At 41.7% G+C, this 19453-nt stretch overlaps 1 protein-coding gene across 1 annotated transcript in view; it reads right to left on the minus strand.

Moving 5' to 3' along the window:
- The window catches only part of ZNF853 (zinc finger protein 853), a 74760-nt gene that overhangs the window by 42786 nt on the left and 12521 nt on the right, over nucleotides 1-19453 (minus strand). The window contains exons 5-7 of the mRNA XM_036739586.1: nucleotides 17835-17944; nucleotides 13885-14745; nucleotides 13494-13570 (exon numbers count right to left, since the gene is read on the minus strand). Coding sequence (XP_036595481.1) covers nucleotides 13494-13570; nucleotides 13885-14745; nucleotides 17835-17944 — 1048 coding nt within the window. The remainder of the gene's footprint in view (nucleotides 1-13493; nucleotides 13571-13884; nucleotides 14746-17834; nucleotides 17945-19453) is intronic.

Consider the following 19453-nt stretch of genomic DNA (forward strand, 5'->3'; position numbering starts at 1 on the left):
TGGATCTGTAAAGTAAGGATAATAGCATTTTGTAATACCTATCCCACCGGTCTTATGTAGGGGCCAAAATTAATACACATAAGCACTTTGCAAACTTTAAGCACTATATAAACATCAGGTATTAGTATCTGATACTCTCTGTGCTGTCTAGGATAGATATACATGTAAAATTCTCTCCCTGTTTTGCTGAAAGCTGTCTTGATGATATTCACAAAACTACATGTAAACACAAGGTGTCCCAAAAGTCTTAGTGTAGTTGTAAGCTTTAATAGCTTTTGGGATACCCTGCACACATTTCACCAGCCCTCATTAACTATACTTCAGCCATGGCCAAGAATTACTATATCCTAATCCCTGACCTCATCATTCAACTGAAACTGCTCTCTACGAAATTACCAGTGAATTGCCAAACTCGTGAGTTTTCTCCCTCTTCATCCTTCTTGAACTCTCTCCAGACTGTGACAATGTTGATCACCCTCTCCTGATACTCTCTTCTCTCTAGGCTTTTGGGACATTCCCCTCTCTTGGTTCTCCTCCTACCTCTCTGATTGCTCCTTCTCAGTCTCAGCCAAAGGGACTGGAAGGCACTGGAATTAAAAGGGTTTGGGAAAGCCTTCCTGTAGAAGGTGGGATTTTACCTGGGACATGAAGGTAGCCAGGAAATAGAAATAAGGAGAGTGGAAGTTCCAGACACATTAAGGGGAGGGGTGGTAAGGTGTAAGAAGGCTAAAAAGGTGGGAAGGGGAAAGGTTATAAAGGGCTCCCAGCCCCAAACAGAGGATTCCATATTGGATTTGAGGAGACAGAGAGCCACTAGAACTTACTGCATAGGGAGATGATATGATCAGATCTTCACTTTACAAAGATCAATTTGACAGCTGAATGGAGAAAGTGGACTAAAGTGAGGAGACCAACCAGCAGGCTATTGTAGTAGTCTATGTATGATCAATGAGGGCTTGCACTGGTGGGGTGGCAGTGTCAGAGGAAAAAAGAGGGATATGTGAGAAGGGGCCTGAACACTTTTAGAGAACACCATGGTTAGTGGGTATATGGATGATGACCTATATTACGATATAGAGGAAAGGAAACTGGAGTTGTCAGATAGGTGGAGGAAAATCAGGAGGAGCGTCTAAACAAAACAAACCTAGAGAGGTACACAGTGCCTAGCACAGAATAAGCTCATCATGTGACTGACTGATTCACTGGGGAAAGGGGTGCAGTTTAAATACCCAGTAATTACATAAAAATATAAACAGAACACTCCAGAAACCCACCACATAATCAAGATGCTTCCTGATTGGCTGACAGTTATACTAGAACTGTAAAGCAGACAAATGAGCAGAATACAGCATGCCTAAAGAGGGCAAATCCCAAATCAGTATGGGGATGTTCTTAGAGAAAAGACATCATTTTCTTTGAAGCCCTTGGGAGAGCCAAGCCACCCCTGAATCAATTTCCAGTCTAGGAAGGATCACAAGGGCCAGACTAGATCTGGGGAAATTTAGTTAAATATTTGCTGTTAGTTAAGAATATTAAGGTACTATCTAGTCTGACTCAGTAGTTTTCCTCTGTACAAACTTTTATGTACATTACTCTGGGATATCATTTCTGAATGTACTACATACACTCTTTTCCCCCTGCTTAAAAGCAATGTATATACACCCTCGAGAATTCACTCTTGGTGTAGGCTATATGGCAGAAAGAAGAGAGACGGAAAAGAGGAATTCTATGTAATATTTGGGCATCTTGTTATCAGGGCAGTGGCAGAAGGGGGAAAAGTGATGTTAGGGATCAAAAGCAGGATATCAGTGAACCACAGAGCCACGCTAGCCCAGAGTCCAAAGGAGATCAAGAAGCTTTGTGCCTTGAATTGGGGTTTAGAGATAAGGGAAGGCCTGGAAACGGAGAGGTGAAGGTCTTGGAGCCAAGGAAAACCTCCCCTGGACCAATTCCAAGAAGGAAGCTAAGTGGGATCAACAAGGCCCAACACCCAGGGTAAGGTCTATAGCAGTGGTGTCTGACACACACCTATGCATGACCTTTGGTCAGACAAGAAGTGACGTAAAGAAAAATGAGCACACACAGTGCTATCTAAGCACTCTAAAAGGCATGACACGAGCTTTCTTTCCAACAAGAGTGGGTACTGAGAAGGGAGACAAATTATACCCTCCCACTTCCTCCTCTCCCTCCTCTTCTCAGCTTCTTAGAGGTTCTGGATGTGCTCAGGACTTAGTGGTTTGTGATTTTAAGATGTTTCTGTGCACTTTTCACCTATCTATTACAAACTAGGAGGACACAGGTTGGAATAGATGACCTCTATAGATGAGGTCCCTTTTCACCCACACTGAGATTATATAATCTATGTACATTTTTTCCTATATGAACAGATGTTTGGATTTTATATCAGATTCAAATTCCCTACAGCTAGATAAGCAGATTTTTTCTGAGCTAAAATCTCTAAAGTAGTCAGTGTATTTTAGTCCTGTGTGTCCAGTAAATGTACCCTGAATCTATCCGGGGGTGACTATCAAGATGTAATCTATCAAAACACATCCTCAAATCCCCTACATTTAGAAACAGGCTTGTAATATAAACATATTCTCTTAGGAGAGACAAAACAAGTCATAAAAAAATTACAGACCAATATAAGATAGTATATAATGATACCTCTCTCCTCCATTACCTTTTCTCCACTCCTTATCACCACTTGCCTAGAATATTATGATAGCCTCCTAATTAGTCTACTTGAATTTAATTTCTCCTCTTTCCAGTCCATTCTTCTCATAGCTATCAAGTGACAAGTCTTCCCATGTTACAACCCTGTTTGAGGAACTTCATTGGCTCCTTATTACCTGCAGGACAAAATACAAACTTCTGGCTCCAACCTCCAAACATATCACAAGCTGGTTCCCTTTACTCCTTTTCACAAACCTGTGTTCCAGGTAAACTGGCAAGCTTGCTGCTTGCCATACACCACATTCTATCTCCATTTCTTTACACTATGTCCCATGCGTACAACATTTCAACCTCCTCTCTTCCAGCTGTTAGAACCTCAGGCTCACTATAAGGCTGTTTCCATGTTCTCTACAATGAGGCCTTATGAGTGCTTCCCTACCCTACCTCTCAAAGGTTACTTTGTAATACCTCTGAATATATTTTGCATTTACTTATCTGTGTTCACCCATCCCACACACATACATACACACACATACACACACATGAACCTAAGTTCCTTGAGGACAGAGACTGAGACATACTATATAAAGGGATATCATCAAAGCCAGGAAGACCTGGGTTCAAGTCCTGTCTCTGAATCACTGGCTGTATGACCCAGGGCAAATGACTGAACCTAGCAGAGCTCTCAGCAATTCTTTAAGACTACAAATTGCAGAGAAGTTGCCAACCTGCATTGGTAGAAGGAGTTTCTTCACCCTGGGAATTCCCTATCCCAATGAAATCACAGGTCGAATCTCTATCCCCATCACCTATTCTCTGCACCTAGCACCTTGCCTGGCACATAGTAGGTACTTAATGAATGTTTATTGAATTAAACTAAATCAAGTGTCAAAATCCATGACATGTTCAGTAAATGTTCAAGGTATTCATACAGTCAGAGACCAATCAATCCTGGCTATAGGTTTCAGGGATGGCATTATGCAGGAAGTTGGACTTTAAATGGGCACTGAAGGATTGGTAGAATTTGGATGAGTAGAAAGAAGGAAGACAGCATTGTAGGCAAAAGGTAAAGCCATCCATCCCTTTCTCAAAAATATCATTTCAACTAAATCCTCATCAAAACTGCGCAGAGAGAAGAAACTTCTATTTTCAAAATCTCTAGTTCAGTAGTTCAGGTATGAGGTATTGAGGGTTTATACCACAATGGTGGCAATGTCAGGACAGAGAAGGTGGGTATATAGAAGAGGTGTTACAAAGTACTCTCCATAAAATCAATATTCTCAAAGCAGACTACAGATTGGATGGAGGGGACACCAAATTGCAAACCTGGAGGACTGGGAAAATTGTGGTGCGCTCAATTGTAATAGGGAAGTTAGGAAGAAGGGAGTATTTGGAGGAGAGGGGGACATAATGAGTTCAATTTTGGCCATGTTGAATTTAAGATACCTATGGGACATCCAGTATATGCCCCCTGCTCCCAGTAAAAAAAAAAGAGCCTAGGACACAGCCCTGTAGAAAATCCATGGTAAATGTTCATATTCAGGATGAAGATTCAGCAAACGAAACTGAAAGGAAGAATCAGATAAACAGGAGGTGAACCAGGAGAGAGTAGTGTCACAAAAAGCTAAAGAAAAGAGAGTATCAAGAAGGAGAGGATAATCAGTAGTGTCAAAAGTTGCTGGGAACTTAAGGGATGAGGACTGAGAAAAAAGGTCATGAAGATTAAGCAATTAAGAAATCACTGGTAATTTTTCAGACAACAATTTCAGTTGAATGATGATGTCAGGGTTTAAAATATAGTAATTCTTGGCCACAGAAAGAAATATAGTTAATGAGGGCTGGTGAAATGTGTATAGTGTGTCCCAAAAGTCTTAGTGCATAGTACAGTCTGAACAGGTGTAAGGAAATTCACTAAGTTAGCGAGCATATTCTGGATAAAGATTCAGCAAAAGAGATTGAAAAGGAGTAATGAGATAGATAAGAGGCACACCAGGGGTGACCAGTGTCACCAAACGCTAGAGAAAAGTGAGTTATCAAGAAGAGGGTGATTGACAAAAAAATCTTAAAGGATATGGACTGAGAAAAGGCCACTAGATTTGACAATTAAGAGGTCACGGTTAACTATGGAGGGAGCAGCTTCAGTTGAATCATCGATGAGGTTGGAAGCCAAAATGCAGACAGTTAAAAGAATAAGATGAAAGAAAATGGAAGCATCGATTATAGATGGCTTTCTTAAGCAACCTAGCCATGAAAATGGAGGAGTGATAGAATAGAATAGTTAATGGAGGCGGATGGATCAAGGGAGGGTTTTCTAACGATGGGAGAGGCATTGGCATGTCATAGACAGTAGAGAAGGAAGAAATTAGTAGAAAGGGAGGGACTGAAAGTTAGTGAGATAGAAATAAATAGCGGGGGCAATCTACTGGAGAAAACTAGATGGAATGGAATCACTTGTGCATATACAGCTAGCTTCGGCAAGAAAAGCCACCTCTTCAAGTGAGACAGATGTGGAAGAGAAAGTAACAGAAGGCATCTGAGTAACATAAGATGGAATGAAGAGAAGAGGAGAGAGCTCAGCAAAGGGCCTCGTTTTTTTAGTGAAATATGAAGCAAAGTTCTCATGTAAGAGGGTGGGAACAGGAGGCTTGAGGAGGGATTAAAAGGTTTGGAACAGACGCTATAGTGAGTGGGATAATAGTAGAAGTTAATTTCACTGATAGGCTGAGCTCCTATCTTTATCATACTTCCTGGCTTTTTTTCCAAAACCAGCTCATCCTTGAATCTTCATGCACGACTTAGCCTAGTCTGCCTACTCATGCACATGACAACTGTACTTCCAACTCCACTTCTCACCCTTTTTGTGACAGCTCTCTTTCTAACATACAGTCTAACCACTATTTTCTCATCTCTGCACCTTCTCCCCCATGCTGCTCCTACTTACTGAGAGTGGCCCAACCACAGACCCTTACCTGGCCAATGCTAGATGGCAGAGCATGACAGGCTCTCAGGCCTTAAAAAAAGTGCTATCCATGGGCAAAGGAGCCTACATGCAAATATTTTGCAAAAGACAATACTATAGTACATTATGTATTTTGAATCACAACCTGCTTCTTTTCCAAAACAATTTTTGTTGTTTCTAGTACCTATACCTTTGTAGCTAAAAGTAAAGTAGAGTTTCTCTGGATGGGATAATGTCCTATAGATAGCTAGAGCCTAGCACATGCTTGCCTTAAAATTACAAATGTGTTCTCTCCTAAGGCTTTTCTCCAAAGGTCCTAAGATCTGCCTGATATTCAATCTTTGCTTCCCATGGATCCTTCCCCACCATTCTAGAGAAGTAATCCTAATTTATTAATAAACTAGGGTTATTAATACAACTTGAAAGAATGTGGTTCTATCAGCTTATAGGGAAAAGGTCTCAATTGTAGTTCCAGTAGATTATGCCATCTCACTAACAAAATGGTTTTCCTAGGCCTCATCAGGAAGGTCAAGATAACAAAAATCAGTATATAAAATGCAATCCCCCTCCAAAAATAAGGTGTGCCAACATCCCCATTCTCCACAAGAATAAAGGGACAAGATTTAAAAAAGAAACAACAGCCTCATAAACTGAAGAAATTGGCCAGTTGCACAAGTAGCCCCACCCCAAGAGACAGTGAGTAAATGCGTTGCTGATTAGATTGTCTCCCAATACCCTCCAAAGGGAGCCATAATCTAAAGGTAATTTGATAAAATTAACAGTGATCTATTCAATTTTAAGAGGAAATAGAGGGAACTGTAACAGGAAATATAAAGGAAACAGCTGCAAAACACGTGTTATACAAGTATATTGTAACAATCAGGAGGGTGCTGGACTTTTGAAAATCAGTTGTAAAATTTTCAGTGTAAGCATTTACATCTTAGAATTCAACCAACAATACACATCAGGACTTGATGTATCCATTCTTTGATTGCCTAAACTTAAGAAAGAGACAGAAAAAATGTTAATAATGCAGTTTCAACTTTTTTGAGAATCAGTTATTAAACATTAACCAGCACACCACTGAACAAATGACAGTAATGCTTTTGGTGATCAAGATGTGATGGTATGTGATCAAAAATGTTCTGAAAGAGGTGGTAGACTCAAGATAAAGAATAAGAACATATTTTTTGGATATGACCAATATGAGAATTTATTTTGCTTGACTCTACATGTCTGTTACAAGGAGTTTTTCCCTCTTTTTTCCCTAAAGGGCAAGTAGAGACGGGAAAAAATAAAAATCAATTCTTATTAATCAAATTTTTTTTTAAATTAAAAGAATAGCCTGAGTCAGGCATGGCTATACACACCTATAATCTGGCCTACTGGTGAGGCTAAGGCTGAGAGCTCTTGAGCTTGGAGTTCTGACTTGCCATGGATTATGCAGATCAGGTGTTCATACTAAATAAAGCATTAATATGGTCAGACTTGGGGAATGGGGGCATAAGAGGGAACACCAGGTTGCCTAAGGAAGAGTGAACCAACACAGTGCTGATCAACAGTGGTACCAGGCCTGTGAATAATCCTTGAACTTTCAGCCTGGGCAAGGTGACCTCTGAGCTCCCTTCCAATGCTGAGATTCTTTGATTCTGATTCTAAGATGACCAGTCCCTAAAACTCCCATCGAAAAGACTAGGCTGCCCCCTCCAAGGTTTTCTCATAAAAAAAATATACTTGAAATGTAAATGATTGTAAAGAAAGCTATAATTCATTCAATTGTACTATAGTAAGTCCAAGAGAATGTAATAACAAAAGGGAATGATAACATGGAGTCCAGAAAAGGGAAAGTCAAGTAATAAGAATTTGTTTCCTATATTATCCAGGTGAAAGGATGTTCTCAATTCTGTTCATTTTACATCTTAAGAAACTTAAGTTACTTAAACCAAAAGATACTCAATATGGAGAGGGGCAATTCATGAAGTTAACAAATTCTAATGCTGGGTATCATTTCCACTATAAGTTAATAAACTGGCTTATAAATTAATCTCTTATGAGTTTGATTGGTGTGAAATCGGTTCTCTTGGAGTCTGGTCACCTTAAGAAGGGCCATCTGACCCTGAGGACCTGAAATGAAACTCTGATATGAGGTGAAAGAACCAGATGCCCAAGCAGACTTCATTCCTAATCATCTTTTAGAAGAAATCAGTTGTTGCAAACCCTTTTGTGTCAATCTGGGCAAAGAAGCTAGTCATCCCCAGAGACAAGTCTCTAGAGTGGAGTCCAGTTATGAAAAAAAAAGTAAGCTTGGAAGAAGTCTAAGAAAGAATATAGTTGATGAAAGAGGTATAATGGTTGAGTCATTTATAACTGGAGTTTTGAAAGTCCTCACTTTCTTCCTAAGTGCCCAATTTTGTGGCTTTTTCTTAGTTTTCAATCTCTCTGACCTACTGACTAACCTTGTCTTTCAGATTCCCTCCCTTTGATATCCCTGATGGAAAAAAAATAAAAACTTGCATGCCTAAAAAACTGTTCTACCATGACCAAAAAGGGAGAAGCAGCGGGCGTAGTAGAGTGCTGTGTTTTTAATCTGGAAGATTTGGGTTCAAATCCTCCCTTTGACACTTTCTACAAAGGCAAAGACTATTTGCAGTCTCTACATCTACATCAGTGGAGGGAGTTCCTACAAAGAGCTTTCTTTGCCTGATGAAATAACAATTATCCAAAAATACTTCAAATTAGTTGACTGATTCAGGAAAGAAAGAAAAACATATTCTCCTTCTAAGCAGAGGTTTTTTAACCTTTTTATGTTCATGGATCCCAAGTCAAGAACTCCTGCTCTATGGAGAACTTCTAGCAGAGCTATGATGCCAGAAATAAAATGCAAATTACACAATGGATAAAAGAAAATTCAAAAGGAACAACAGACAGGAGGGCTCATCCCTCATTCGGAAACTCTTTTTCATGCTGGCTGCAGAACCATAATCTATGGGTATTTCTTGTAATCGTTCATAGGTCCAAAAGAGGAGCAGGAAGTTTTCTTTTGATACTTTAAAGAAATTCAGGAAAGCTGTTCTCTCCCATAAAGAGGCTATTGTGCTTTTCAAATAAGGAAGACCATCTCTATACCACTCTCTGATAGTATGCAAACTAAGGGCTTTCTCAGCAGCTCATGCCAGTGAAATACAAGCAAGTCATTTTAAAAAGTCCTCTTTCTACTGTGAGACCCATTTGAAGACTTCAGAATCAAAGCAGCCCAAGGTTTGGTTGGCTGGTTGGTTCCTTTTTTCTTTGGATTTTTTTTTGGGGGGGGTGGATTTGAGGGAGGAATTGTAAAACCAGTTGTATATGTAAACAAAGATCCAGTCTACAATGCCAGGAAGACTCCAAATTAATTCCGGATAAGTTACAATCTTAAATTAACTGAACAATCACAGACAGGCAATGGTAATGTTCATAAGGCATTTCAAATGTATGAGGGTTTTTATTATTTCCATGTTGTTCAAAATCATATTTCTGTTACTGAAGTCTTTTTATTTTTTGGCCCAGACCCAAGATTTCATTGGTATAGAGTTCTGCTGATAAGGAAACAAAAAGCAAATCAGCAATCCCTCTAGAATTTAGTCATAAGAGAGCACCTGGGGCACTGGAAGGTTAAGTGACTTGCTGGGGGGAGGGGCCATCAACTGTCAGAGGTAGTACATACATGAAACCAGGTTTTCCTGACTTTGCAACCAGATACCTAACCACTGCCATGCTGCCACCTCAATGGAATTCTTGAGGCGACTCAATTTTCATAAATTTATTTCTAAAGGCATTCTTGGCTTTGTGTGCTAGTTGTTGTGAAACATATTGCATGGGTCTACATTACCTAATAAAGCACCAGCCCCACCTAGGGGAGATTATATGAATTGCAAGCATGGGGTACTCAGCCTCTTGGAGCTCATGCCTCGCAAATTCAACCCTAATTGAGTGCCCAATGGAACACACACACACACACACACACACACACACACACACACACACACACAGTTGCTGCCAGAAGAGTACCCCCCAGGATAAGGGAGCTCTGCTATAGCTTGAGCCCTGGATCACCTATATCCCACAAAATCCTTGCCTCACTCCTAGAAGCTGTCCAGCCATTTAAGCCCCTGAGTTGAAAGAATCTCAGTACTCAAACTCAGGGCTAAGTTACCCTTGGGAGCTAAATGGGTCAGCGGGACTTCAACTGGAGTTCAGGATGCAAAGGGGCTCATGATTTGAGTCTCAGAGCTCAGCAGGGTCCTGGGAGGCTCAGGGCAAGAGACTACCACTATTACATACTACTCCAGTAACATTATGAGTCAAATAGGTTCACGAGCTGGACTGTGAACTTCATCACCATTATAACACGAATCCACTGGAACAGGTTTTCTGATCTCAAAACAACCAACATACAACTAATATTTGGAACACAGTCTATCATAGCCAAACATCATATTGCCTCCCAAGCCCATAATGGATGCTGTCTGTACCTTTGTCCTCTGATATCTGCTCAGATTTTCTTTCAAAGAGCTCACGAGTCTTTAACTATCACCAGAATGCTCTCTGTAACACCTGACACTATTAACCATCATCCTTTATCCTCTCTTCCCTGACATTTCATGACTGTACTCTCTCTCTTGGTTCTCCTGCTTGGCTGCTACTTCTCAGTGTCCTTTGTTGGATGCCAACCATGACCCACCCCTAAGTTACGGGTATTCTCTAAAGTTCTGTCCTGGGCCCTCCTCTCTTTGCACTCTCCCTCAGTGATCTCATCAGTTACCGTGAGTGCAATTACCATCCCAGCATCTGCGGGTGTCCCCCAAGGTTTTGTCCTGGGCCCCTTTACTTTATCACTCTCTATCACCCCACTTGGTGATCTCATCATTTCCCATGGGTTTGATTATTACCTCTATTCACATGATGCTGAGATCTACATATCCAGCCCCAGTCTCTCTCCTAAGCTCCAGTCCCACATCACCAACTGTATATTAGACATCTCCAACTGGATGTCCCATAGGCTTTTCAAACTCAGTATGTATAAAACTAGAATTCATTTCCCACCCCCAAATCCTCCCTTTTCCCTATTTCTTTTGAGGGCACTACCATCCCTACAGTTACCAGGTTTGTAATCTTGGAGTTACTCTTGACTCTTCCCTCTCCTTCCCCTACTCCTCATTCAGTAGTTGTCTTGTGGATTCTACCCCCTCTCTTAAATGCATGCCCTCCTTTCCACTAAAATGGCTGCCAGTCCCCTAACACCTCTCACTTCCAAAGCTTTTTAATCTCTCCCTCTGACTCAAGCCTCTCCCCCATCATTCCATCCTTCACACAGCTGCCTAATTCATATTCCTAAAACCTAGGTCTGACATCACACCCCTGCTCAAGAAACTTCAGTGACTCTCTATTTCCTCTAGGTTCAAATACATCCTGCTCTGACATTTAAAGCTCCTCACAATCTGGCTCCAGCCTAGTTTTCCAGGCTTACTGCATTTATCTTCAAATCTCTGCATTCCAACCCAATCAGCCTGTTGTCTTCATCCATGACATTCCACTTCCCATCTCCATGTCTTTGTACCACTCATCTTCCATGCCCAGAATGAACTCCCTCCTTATTTCTTCCTTCCAGAACCCCTACCGCTACCTTTAAGGTTTAGCTCAAGGGCCACCTCCTACATGAGGCCTACCCTGACATCCCCAGATCCTGGTATCCTGTCTCCCCCATAAAATTTTGTATTGACTTTGCATATATTTTGTATTTGTGTACATAGTTTCCCAAAGTAGAACATGAGCTCCTTGAAGAGAGGGACTGTCATTTTGTCTCCGTATCCCCAGTATCAGCATGGTGTTGGCACACAGCAGATACTTAATGTTTGTTGAATGAATGTAATTAACTCTCAAGTCTGTATTTCTGGCCTCAACCTATCTTCTGAGCTTCAATCTTATATTTACAACTATCTGCTGCCCATTTCCTTTTCAACATCCAGCCATCATCTCAAATTCATTATGTCCAAGGCTAAACTCATAAAGTCTCCCAAGTCCAGCTCTCCCTTCTGATTTCTCTTATTACTATCAAAAGTACTATCATCTCCCCACTCACCCAGATTCAAAAACTTGGGGTCATTTTTTGCTTCTTCCTTTTCCTTCATCTTCTAGCTACAACCATTCACAAAGCCCTACTAATTATTCTATTTTCTTTTCAGGTCTAGAGTACCTGGGTCAGGTAAAAGCCAGTTTAGACCATTATATAAGTACCTGATTAACAGGACCCGATTTTGTGAATGGTTTTAGCCCAGGACTTAATGTATTCATTGTGGTTTGACAGTTTTCTGTTTTTGTTTTTAAAGACAAAACACTTGGACTTATAGATCATCTTCCTTCCCATCCCCCAGGCAACACACAGTGTTTTTCCTCTGCCTAACACCTGGGATCGCCCCATGTGGCTCAAAACTGAAGGCATTCCAGGCCAAGAGCCTTAAGTTATAGCTGATTCTGAAACATCAGGATCTGCAAGAAAAAAAAAAAAAAAAAAACAAACCTAGACTCAATTCCTTGTCCTAACTTACTGGGGAAAAGTCTTTTCATTGTAAACAGGAGTCAAGGACTAAGACATGGGCCTTAAAGACAGAGATGACTGATCCAGAAAGAGCAAGACAAGGACAGATACTCTATTTACTCAAACTTTTATTCTTTTTGTAAAATTTTCTCACTTCCTAACATTTTTGTATAAATGTTACAAGTTGTGTTCAAAGAGGGTTAGTAGCAGAGGAAGAAGAAAGGAAGGAATGGGGTTGAACCAGCTAATGAAGAGAGCTAGAGGGGCATTTGGGGGCAGGAGGTGGGGAAAACCCACCACAATGGCCTCTCCTATCCAAAGTGCCACTAGCTCTAAGCTCTAACACTCAGACACATTATAATTCTGCTGCTGAATTCTTAGTGCATCTTTTTAAGTCAAGGATCATTTCCACTGTCCCCAGGCTCTGCTCACTCATTCCAAGGACTCAGTCCTTCCTGCTATCCAATCAAACAATGATCCTGACCCCTTCACTCCAACAAAAAACTAAATCATTCATGTTCAGCCCCCAGCCCACAAAAGGACACAGAGGTTCTATACTTCACCGAGTAACCTTGGATCTGGTGGCCTCTTCCCCTGGTGGACTAATGGGGATGTAGAGGAATGGTTAGTAGGGAGGCCTTTTGTTCCTTTTGCTCTTGGTTTACAGGATCAGTCACTATACATGGAATCTTTACTTCGGAGAAAATATGCTCTCCCACAAACTTGGCATCTCTTCAGCCATCAGTATTATCTACTAGACTCTAAGATCCATAAGGGCAGGACCACATCTTACCTATATTTTCTATCTCTTTTCAAACTTACTGGAGTGGTCTGCACACTGCCAGTGCTTAATAAATGTTCATTATATCAATTAATTCCATCCACTGCTAGGGAGTCTAAAGAGGAAGAGGACCAAAGATATCCAGCTGAAACATAAGAGCTACCTTTCCTTTCCCACCTCTTTCCACTGCTCATTTTAAGTTTTGCTTTAGAAGGTGAAATCTGAAAAGATTGTGTCAGGGGGACAAAGCAGTTCCTCTACTTGACCTTTCCGGGAAAGGAGGGGAATATAAATGTCTCTCCCTCCAAAATAAAGCAGTCACTTACATACAAGAGCTCCATATTTTGTACCAACTCAAAGGAAATAAACTACATTCTCTCTCTCTACCCTCCACTGCTTTATTAGTGAAACCTTTCGGATTAGATTCCCACCTTGTCTTCATATCCCAGTGTCCCGGGGCCAACTCTGGTGGAGTCGACCTTAGCCATTCCCAAACACCTTACCTCTTGGAGACCACCCCGACCACTGCAGGGGTAATCCCCAAAGTCCTTACTGTCTTCTCCAAGTGCTTTACTGCGCCCTAGACCAGAAAAAGAATCCCAGACCAAAAGACTTCCCACCTCTATCCTTCCACCTATCCTCTATCCTTCCCAACTCCCCTTACCGTGGCAACCCTAGCAGAGTACTCGATCCCAACCTCCGGTCCCAGGACCACTACTTTTTAAGCTTCAGACCCCTAACTCCTCAGTCTAGACTCATCACTACTCCCTGCTCCCCACCACGCCCTCCCATTGGGATCCCTTTCCCCACCCAGGCCAGCCTGCCCTCTCCCACCCTTCCCATCCCAAATCTGCCTCTCAAAGTTTATTCAGCTTCTTTGATCATCAGGGCTACCCTCGCCCCCTTCCCCAATGTCCCCCATCCCCTCTTCATCCACCAGCTCCGCCCCAGACTCTCCGGGACCCAGGGAAGGGCCGGTTAACCCCAACCCGCCCCCACCCCCTCCCCCGTGGAGCTGGCGCTGGTGTCGCCGGGCCTGAGCTTTGTGGCGGAAGCCCTCGCCGCAGTCTGCGCATGTATAGGGCCGCTCCCCCGAGTGGGTACGCCGGTGGCGAAGCAGGTTGGAGGAGACGCTGAAGCGCTTGCCGCAGTCCGCACAGGCGTAGGGCCGCTCACCTGTGTGCGTGCGCTGGTGCTGAATCAGAGCGGAGCTCTCCCCGAAGCGTTTGGTGCAGTACGCACAGCCGTAGGGCTTCTCGCCGGTGTGGATACGCTGGTGTGTGACCAGATTGGAGTGCTGCGAGAAGCCCTTGCCGCACTCCCCACAGCGGTGGGGCCGCTCACCTGTGTGCGTCACCTGGTGCCTGACTAGGTCGGTGCTGCGGCTGAAGCCCTTCCCACATTCCCCACAAATTGTGGGCCGGTCCCGGCTCCGCCGCCGGCGTTTCCGAGGTGGTATTTGGGGCTCCCCACTGCCAGGACTTGGAGGGGCCGCTACTGACGCTGCCATCGGGGGCAAAACCATCAGCTCCTTGAGCTTTTCATAGCCGCGGGCAGGGGGTAAGGGAGTAGGGGGCGCCAGCTTCCGACCTCGACCACGACCAGTCCCCTCAACTCGAAGCAGCCGTGGCTGCTGTAGCTCAGGTTCCTCCTCCTCTTCCTCCTCACCATCCCCGGATGGAGTTGTGGCCGAGAGCTGCTGTGGGCTGCCATTCCCCTCCTCCTCGTCTTCTTCCTCATTCTCACTCCCATCTCCTAGAGGGGAAAGGGTAGGATGGAGGGAAAGAGTCCGGCTAGCAGTCTCAAGACCACTGAACCAATGAGGTCTGCTACTGTTGAGGATTTGGGGCTCCTTCTACGCTTCCCCTCCCACCTTCTTTTCCTACCACCGGTCTTTGCCCCAACCTAGCTACGTCCGCACGTGGCGCCAAAATAATAACAATAACAAAACCTTTTTGGGAGAAGGGACTGAATAAAATAGTTGTGGGCGTATGTTTAAAATAATAATGTGATAGAAATACCATCCATAAGGTGCTGGAAAGGAGAAATTGAGTGTTCAGGTAGAAAAAGGTTAAATCTTAAAGGGCTTGAAATCAAAGGATTAAGCAAGAAAAGAGTGCCTCGACTACAAGCTAATTTTCTGAAAAGTCCTGGGACCACAGAGAGGAAGGCAGTCTGACAGAAGTCAATGCATGTTAGCCATACATCTGGAAATGAAAGATCAAGGGTTACAAAGCAATCCCTGCCTGACGCCAAAAAAAAAAAAGAAAAAAGTTCATAGTCCTGACTTTAATTCCTTCTTTATCTTCCTCTCACCTCACCTTACCTGGTACGGCGCCTTCCTTTTCTACCTCAAATTAGTTTTGACCAGGTCAAAACAAAACAAAAACCCACCATTTAAAGCCACCCTCCTCTGGTAAGCTCAAGACACAAAGTACTTTTAAATCTGACTCTGATTTTAAATAACAAGAAAGAGGGGATTTGACTAATCACAAGATAATTAAATCAGGAATTCTTTGAAATACATTATAGGTATCCCTAGAATAAGGCAAATCCCTCATTCATGAAAAATTAATGAATTATGGAAAGTTCATTATTTCCACAACTGAAGTTAATAATTTCCAAAACAATGAATTGTTTCAGTTACTTGATAACTCACTGTGAAACTTTTACCAAAAAAAAGAACTTATAAAGAATATTTTAAAAAAATGCTGCTCATTCAAGTACCCAATAGCCTTCACTTGGGCTGTTAAATAACAGAAGATACAAAGGATAAAATAAGCCTCTTTAGAACAACTTTTAGTTTGGAATTACAGGGATGTTTTACAAAACGATAGAGTGGTGAAGGAACACAACAGAACCTACTATCATTCAGGCCTACCCCAAAAGATAACTGGTACTAGTAGCTCAAGTGAATATATCATTTTACACTTTTAAAGTGTTTTATATCCATAATCTCCCAAAGGCTCACAGTTTCTGATATATTTCGGTTCATTTCTATTTTGTGACTTCTACTTGGTGTTGTTTTATCAGAAATAATCATTTTTCTTCTTTTCAAGTGTGTAATTATAAAAGATTTCCTGAACTGATAATTATGATTTTCATGACTTTTCCCCTAAAGGACCATATCTTCAATTTTATGATAAAACTCAATAGGAAACATGTAATCTGATAAACATAAATCTCGTTCAACAACAAAATTTTTCGGGAAAAATTCTCTTCCATAAAATAAATTATACCAAAGTCTGGTTATAACTACACATGAATTTTCTTTCAGGAAAATTTTCTTTATATTTTCATTAGACTAACAGCAAAATGGGGGTGGGGAGAGTGTAAAGATTGCCCTTGGAAAAAATTCAGGATAAATAATCTACAAAGTTGATAATCTGCATGTGGATACTTGAAAGCTGACTCGATTATCTAATTTAGTTTCACAACAACCCTGTAAGAAAACGAAAGTCAGGTATCATTTATTCGCATCTTCCAGATGAAGAAAGTAAAGCACAGGGAAGTTACATGATGAGTCCTAGGCAACAAAAAGATTCAATGACACAGCCAGGACTAAAATTCCACTCCAGTTTTCACTCAGTAAGCTATTTTCTACCTAAAGTATATGCCATCTAGGGTTCTTCAGTTAAGATACTGAATGGAAATTCTCTTCCTTCAGAAAGAGGGTGGCAAATTAAGGTTTGGCTAAAAATGACTATTGCAGGGTTCTAGTTAGCATACTGTAAAGTGAAGGCCGATAATCCTAAAAAGTCCACAAATGTAGGAAATCCTGCTGAGGGGTCAGGGTTTATGAATTAAGCAAGGATGAAATAGAAAGGGAAAGAGTAGAGACCAAGAGTAGGTATGAAAGAATAGAAATAAGGGGAAACAACATAGATCAGATTTAGAGATGGTAGAGATATTAAAGATCATCTAATCTAACTCCCTCATTTCGAAGCTGAGGAACCTGAGGTCCACAAAGTAACCTTCCCAGTGTCACAAATGAAGTAAGTAGCAGTACTAGAGTTTGAATCCAAACTTTCTGGGATTCCTTCTAAAGGTTTTCTTTGTTTTGAGCGATTTTGAGACTTTTTTCCCCAGATCATTCTCATGTCATCTAGGATGCATCTCACTGTATTACATACTATTCCATGATGTAAGATGAGAGGAGCCCAGAACATATCTTCATGTCCCCTACGTACACACCACAAAAGAAAAGAAAGAAATGTGAAAAGAAACCTGTTTCCAAACAGAAAAATGTCCCCATTCCCAAGCATATTTGGGACACAGTCGCTGGGCAGACTCAGTCATAAACAGGAGAGCCCAGATCTGTAAAACTCCATGACTTCAGGGGAGCTTGTGGCTTTCTCTATGCCTTAGTTTCTCTTTGTAAATATGTGGGATCCAAAACAGATTAATTAGTTAATGAAAGCCACTGGCATTTACCAGTTATAATATATAATATACACATATACATACGCATATTACATGTATAATATATACACATGTACATGTGTATATATTATACACATATATACATACATATAATATACCCACATATGTGTATATACTGGTGTGCCTGGTCAATTCCTAGCCTGTAAACACCCATCCCCAAATCAACATTGCTATAACATCCTGATTCTTTGTCACTCATGTATTATCATCACTTTCTGCCCTGTGAAAAGACTATGCTAAAGACCCCCAGACTGAACCTGAATAGGTTCCCCTTTCCCTTAAGTCTCTCTGTCTCTGTCATTGAGTGGCCTGGAACTGTGTGAAAATGACCATCACCCAGTCCTTACAAAGAAAACTTTCACAGGCTTGGGGGAGATGGCCTCTTTACTTTCTTCCCTCACCTGAATGAACTCCTTGCGGGATATCCCTGTCCTCAGAGCACCGAAGGTCCAGCACACATGCTTCATCCCCTCGCTTCATCTTGGAGGTCAAGTTGGGTTTCCAGGGAGCTCTGCTCAGAAGGAGGAAGGAAACAACTCAAATCACTGACTCTCCCTGGGATGAATCAAGAAACAAAGAGCTCCTTCATCCTAGTTACCTGTGTGGCCTTTCATTCCCTTAGAAAAAACACCGACCAACTTTCCCATAAGCCAACTGTTGAAGGGACCTAATAAATCCATTAGTGTTACTGGTTGGTCTCTAGCTAAGAGGCGATCTGAACTGTCATGGCTACCATTGCTATTCCTGGCCTCCCCCCTCAAAAAAAAATTAAAAATCTGTCAAAGGAAGAACCATTAAATTCACAAAAATGCCACCTCTTCTGAGAGACATGAAGGCAACGTCCATATTCACCAGTACAATTTCAGAGAAGCCAGAAGGAAAAAGTAATGATGGAGCTCTGCACAGAACAACAGAAGCTGCTGGACCCTGCAGAGTCAAGATGCTGTTTAGGGAATATGCACAAAAGTGCTAACTTTCCATTCTAAGCTCAGTTGCCACAGCCTCTTTATATAACTATAAATTAAAGTAAGGTGAGTAGGTAGGAAGAAACAGGCCAGATTAGATCCATCAGAACAGAGAATATATCACTGCATTTCCAGTTAGTGAGCTATATCCCTGCCTTTCAAATCCTGCAATTTCCCCTCAGCCTAAGGATTATTCGACAACAATTTCTTGGAGTCCTTCAGACTTGGAAAGAACATACACATATAACAGACTCGCCTTCTGGTCTATCTGTTGCTCTTCCCCCAAACTACTGCTTCTTTCTCCTACCTTCCTCCACTCCTTTCCAAAACACCAACATTCAAAAGGCTTCTCCTTTTAAGTCTCTCCCCAACACTTGTTTCTATGAAGTCATCCTCTAGCCTCCCACTTCAAGTTTTGTTTAATATGTGGCTTTCACCAAAAACTTACATTTATTAAACAGTCACACAAAAAAACATAACATTGTCTTAGTTATTTGGATATGGTTCATGTTCTCAGGGAATGTAGAATTCTTGGGGATATGATGAAGATGAGATACGTAAATTAATAGAACATATATAAAGGCAAAATAAACTGTATAAATGACAATGCCTGTTAATGTATATAAAAATGAAAATTTACAAATTTCACTAAGTTGCTGCTGTTGGAAGGGTTCTCAGAGAAGATGCAGAGTTAGATTCTAAAAGACTGTAGGGATCTTAAGAGGCAAGGAAGGGTAATGGACCATGTGTATAAAACAGTTTGCAGGTTTGCCTAGCAATTATTGAGAACACTGTTTGGAAGGCAGGGTACAATGTTGTTACACAGAAAAGGGACTGGATGAAGCAGTTCTCTGATGCCTAAACACAGGACTTGTTGCTGGGGACCACTGGGAAAAACTACATGGGGGCTCTGATGTGGGTAAATTGCATTTCTGGGGGCATTCTAGCTGTGGCAAACGTAACAGCCTGAAGGGCAGAGATCCTGAAGTCCCGGAGCTAAATAAGGGTAGCAGGAGTCAAATAAAAAATTAACCACTAAGAAAAGAGCTTTGGTG

Source organism: Trichosurus vulpecula, chromosome 9 (genome assembly GCF_011100635.1).
Source record: "Trichosurus vulpecula isolate mTriVul1 chromosome 9, mTriVul1.pri, whole genome shotgun sequence".
Classification (NCBI taxonomy): Eukaryota; Metazoa; Chordata; class Mammalia; order Diprotodontia; family Phalangeridae; genus Trichosurus; species Trichosurus vulpecula.